We start from the raw sequence: 4,715 nt of genomic DNA, 5'->3' as shown, positions 1-4,715 counted from the left end.
ATTCCCATTCAAGAGAAGAATCAAATTAGTTAGGTTTTTTTTTCAATTATACCCCTATTAATAATAAGAATTAATTTAAAAATCATGGCTTTTGACTACGTATTCTCATTCTCTCTGTTTTTTTAGGCTCCACCGAAACAAAAAGGCCTCCTTTCTATTCATCACCCTTGAAATCGACGTATTCTCATTCTTTATATTTTTTTGGACCTATGAAAGATGCAATAATCTTTTATTTATTTTTATTTAATTTTTTAAGACTAAGAAATAGTGAGAATTGTTTAAAAAATATAAACGAAACATACACCTGATCGATAACATGCGCATTAGTATAACACATACCTAGATTAATATAACATATGCATAAATAATTTTTTTAAGTTATTATCATTAATGTTTATTGTTATCTTATTAAAAATCTATGTTGTTATAAGGGCATTATTAGAAAATAAGATTCCATTCTCACTTGTGAACTAGTGATACCAAACATGAGAATGAGAATTAGATTTTCATTCTAGCTTCATTCTACAAACGCACCCAAACAAGAGAATGGGAATGACCATTCCATTCTCACATACATTCCATTTCATTCCTTATTTCATTCCATTCTCACTTGACTTCATTCCCACGTACCAAACGAGGCGTAAGTGTTCCCAAACAAGATGAATGGAAGTGAATGGTTGCCCTAACTTCACTCCACCCTCATTCACAACAATCCAAACAAGCCCCTAGTTCATATCGCTTTCTCACCTACTCACCTGCCCAATATCTGCCACTTTCTTTCTCTTCCTACTCTTCTTCTTAATTGAGCAAGCGAAGGAGAGAGACAGGAAAACGAGAGGGCTTTCGCTTCGGCGGAGAGAGAGAGAGAGAGAGAGAGAGAGAGAGAGAGAGGGAGGGAGGGAGGGAAAGGGAGAGGGAGAGAAATGGGGAGCGATGCCAAAGTGTTCACATTGGAGGATGTCTCAAAGCACAACACCAACAAAGACTGCTGGCTCATCATCGGCGGCAAGGTAACACTAATTTCCAGATCCCAATTGTTTGACATGCTTGCTGTATTAATTTATGGGCCAGATCTAATAGAAATGAGCATTGGGCCGCAAGGTGGAAAGGGGAAAATATAATCTGCATGCCAAGATTAAAAATACTCTCTCTTCAGTGAGAGAATCAGGGCTCTATTGTTCATCGTTTCATTGTTGACTGATCTCAACTAATTTACATGCCTTTTAGTTGCAATTTTCTCTACTCAAGTGTTTCTCCAGTAACTTATGAAGATCCATCTCAATATTCTGCTCACTACCTTGGATATTGTTTCCCTTGAATGATTTCACTTTTTCTGGGCATTGAAGTGGTGGATTCATTTCTAATCATAATTTCTTATGATCACTAGTTACCCAAGAGTCTTACAAGTTTATTTTAGAGATTAACTGGTCTAAACCAAGTTCATAGTCTATTAGTTTGTCCTATCTACACACATGCAAAATTCGTATGAATCATTCTCTAACTTCTCGAAGATCCTGAAAATTTTAGAAACTTTTAGGTGACAAACTATAGGCCTTTAAAATCGTAAACATTCACCTGATGCTCAGGGCAAGTTACTGGAATTTTTTTTTGCGTGTTGCTATGTCCTTCCAAATCCAATTGAGTTCATAGATTGATTTCCTTTTGATCCATTGATGTGAAATAACTACAGTTAAGGCCCCGGATTCTTGTTCCTCTACATGCATCTTTTCGTTCTTGGAGTGAAAAAGTTTAGAACAATAAGCCAAAAGTTCTACAGGTTCACGATAAATTTTGCTTTCATTATTAACATATGGAGGGATGCTCAGGAAAATATAGTCTGCTATTGTTACAACTTTTTTGTAGTAGGTATTTGTTAAGAATGACAATGCCGTGAAACAATGTACTAGTTCTGGGCTAAACACGAGTATACTGTATAGTTGTTCATTTCCAATAACATAGAAGTGGACACAGGTTTTAGTGATGAGAACCCTTACATTCTTTTTAGCACTAGTCAAGTTCACCTCTAGAGTTTGTTTGTGCTGCCTGTAATAAGTACTTTGACAATTTTTAAAGAAAATTAGCTGCTGCTGCTGCTTTTTTTTTGGGACAAAATTTCATGTTTAGTAATTTTTTTAGAGAACTTTCTAGAAAATCCCAAGTCCATCAGCTGCATTTTAGAGAAGTATGTTTTTTAATCTTCTTCCATGATTTTTATCTACTTTCCTACTTTTACTCATATAATCTGAAAAGTACATCTTCTAACTGAAGTTTTTAACTCTCCCTCCCTCCCTCCCTCCCTGACTCATCTATTTTGACTTTCTCTAACACAATCCTTTTCCTATATTTACTCTTACATGACACTGAATCTACCAAACAACTTTGTCCTATAATTTTTCCCCCTTATCACGCACTTTTGAATAAGCCCTTCTTTAAAAGGACATGCCTGTAAGCAAAAGCAACCTCAAAGTTACCCCTCAAAGATTTTGTCTTGAAATGTATTTAACGTGTTTTGATGAAGGTATATCAATATGGCAATCCTTTAGTTTCCTCAAAACACTGATAGTGTGAAAAGATGTGTGTCTAAAGATAAAGCATGCATTTTGATTATTTCCATAGCAAGAGCTTTTGCCATGAGTATGTCCTGACTCTGTAGATTATTTGTGATTCTAAGTGAACATTCAGGAAGTCTATATGGTTAATCATGATCATCATAAGACTTAGAGTAGGAGATACTTCCAAAAATCTTAGTATCTGTATTTCTCATCCTATTGAATATAGAATAAATTGAATATAGAATAATTAAAAAAAGTTTTTTTTTGTTCTATTTGCTTATCAACTAAATATGCGATTCAATGCTAATATCAAACTTGAGGTTCATGAGGTAGTACCTTTCTTTTAAGAATTCATTTTCTGATGGTATTTGTTTCCATTTACCCAACATAAAATTGTGTAGGAGGTTTTGACTTTCTAAGAAGGATTATATATTTTGTATGATGCCCTACATGGCATGGCCTAAGTTCAAAGTCTTTTCACCCACTTGCTTTAATATGCTAATATGCATCATTATGCATATGTTCAATACCATTCGAATATACATGTTTTTCAACTAAGTGATAATCATCTACATTTAATTCTGAGCTGTGATTTAGTAGATCTTGCTCATTTTAGTTGGAAGTCACTTCTGTTTTATTATTCGGTCGCATAAAACTGTCTTTGGTTTAGGATTGCTTCTGTTATTATCTGAAGGAATATACAAAATCATACATGATTACAACTGTAGGCATCCCCATGTATCAGATTTTTGGAAAGTTTCCATCTTGGAAACTTTGTAACAGACACGTGCCGTTGCCAGGTGCCTCCACATTCCTATGGTACAGTTGATCACGGTTATTGTTGCTCTTATTAGTGCATGCTTTTTCAAATTTATAATTATGATTTATGGCATATGTTGATGATGCAGTGATTCGAACCCTCAATGGTATGTTTTAGTTATCCATGTCATGATTTCTTTCTCAGTTGACAAAGCCCTGGAACACAGTTTCTAGTTAAAAATACTTAAACCCAGCTGAAATTAGGCAATCCTTGTTATGTAGGGTACATGGAATGCTAAAAAATATGTTTGACCAATTTACACAAGTACTCTGGAGAAGAAGTTACAATAGTGTGCAGTGATACTTTAACATGAGAACGCATTTATGCATTTATATGCTTCCATCACTTCATGGACTCTATTTCTTTCCTTTTTCCTAATGGGCCATCCAATTTATAACACCTTATTTATTGTTATCTTCCTTTAAAACTAGGTTTATGACGTGACAAAGTTCCTTGATGACCACCCTGGTGGCGACGAAGTTTTATTATCAGTAACCGGTAAGAAAATCTCATTTGACGAGCAACATAAAGATATCCTATGGCGTTTTTAGCTTAAGATATGATTTCATGGATTTTTGCAGGCAAAGATGCAACTGATGATTTTGAAGATGTTGGCCACAGCAACACTGCAAGAGCCATGATGGATGAGTACTATGTGGGAGAGATTGACGCCTCCACAATCCCAGTCAAGACAAAGTATACCCCTCCGAAGCAACCTCACTACAACCAGGACAAGACTTCAGACTTTATTGTTAAAATTCTCCAGTTTTTGGTTCCATTGGCTATATTGGGGTTGGCTGTTGCTATCAGAATCTACACCAAGACCGAGTAGAAGAAAGAAGAAATTTGGTGGTTCCAGTGAACTAGTTTGGTTAGATCTGTGTGCTATTGTTTGTGCTTGTATCTCTTCCCATTATGCTCTTGGTTTGTTTCTTTGCGTAAACTGTATTTTTCTCTTTTATGTAGGCTTTCTGGCGTACTCAGTTACCTTGTGGATTGATAATTACTGTTTATGACAAAGATCTTCAAATTTAATATTAGAAGCTTCGAAATTGGTCTGTAACTATTATCAAAATCACTTGATCTTGTTATTTTGTGGTATATGATGAAGTTATCCTCTTTTACTATTGAATTTGGGTGAAGAGAGGGACAAAGTTGGCAATGTATAGGGGATAAGTGTTTATTTTAATTATTTTTTTATACAATAGAAGAATCACATAACGTGGATTGCTACTGACTGAATGTTCTGTGTAAGTTTCTCAAGATGATGTTTGCAAATTATGGCATTCAATTATCTTTCAAAACTAAGTAATCTTTTGGATTAATTACATTCTGGTACCCTG

The 4,715-nt window shown here is 34.9% G+C and overlaps 1 protein-coding gene across 1 annotated transcript; it reads left to right on the top strand.

Annotated features, from left to right (window-relative positions):
• Positions 768 to 4,409, top strand: LOC109824218 (cytochrome b5-like). The gene is made up of 3 exons (XM_020390755.1): positions 768 to 1,010; positions 3,804 to 3,870; positions 3,954 to 4,409. Exons 1-3 carry the CDS (start codon positions 924 to 926, stop codon positions 4,202 to 4,204), a joined length of 405 nt encoding a protein of 134 aa, XP_020246344.1. The 5' UTR covers positions 768 to 923; the 3' UTR covers positions 4,205 to 4,409.

Source organism: Asparagus officinalis, chromosome 9 (assembly GCF_001876935.1).
Source record: "Asparagus officinalis chromosome 9, Aspof.V1, whole genome shotgun sequence".
Lineage (NCBI taxonomy): Eukaryota > Viridiplantae > Streptophyta > Magnoliopsida > Asparagales > Asparagaceae > Asparagus > Asparagus officinalis.
This window is presented reverse-complemented; position numbering and strand designations above follow the sequence as displayed.

Coding starts and splice junctions, on each gene's coding strand:
- LOC109824218 (XM_020390755.1), top strand. CDS start 924: ATGGGGAGCGATGCCAAAGTGTTCACATTGGAGGATGTCTCAAAGCAC. Junction 1,011..3,803: donor GGCTCATCATCGGCGGCAAG/GTAACACTAATT, acceptor CTTTAAAACTAG/GTTTATGACGTGACAAAGTT. Junction 3,871..3,953: donor AGTTTTATTATCAGTAACCG/GTAAGAAAATCT, acceptor GGATTTTTGCAG/GCAAAGATGCAACTGATGAT.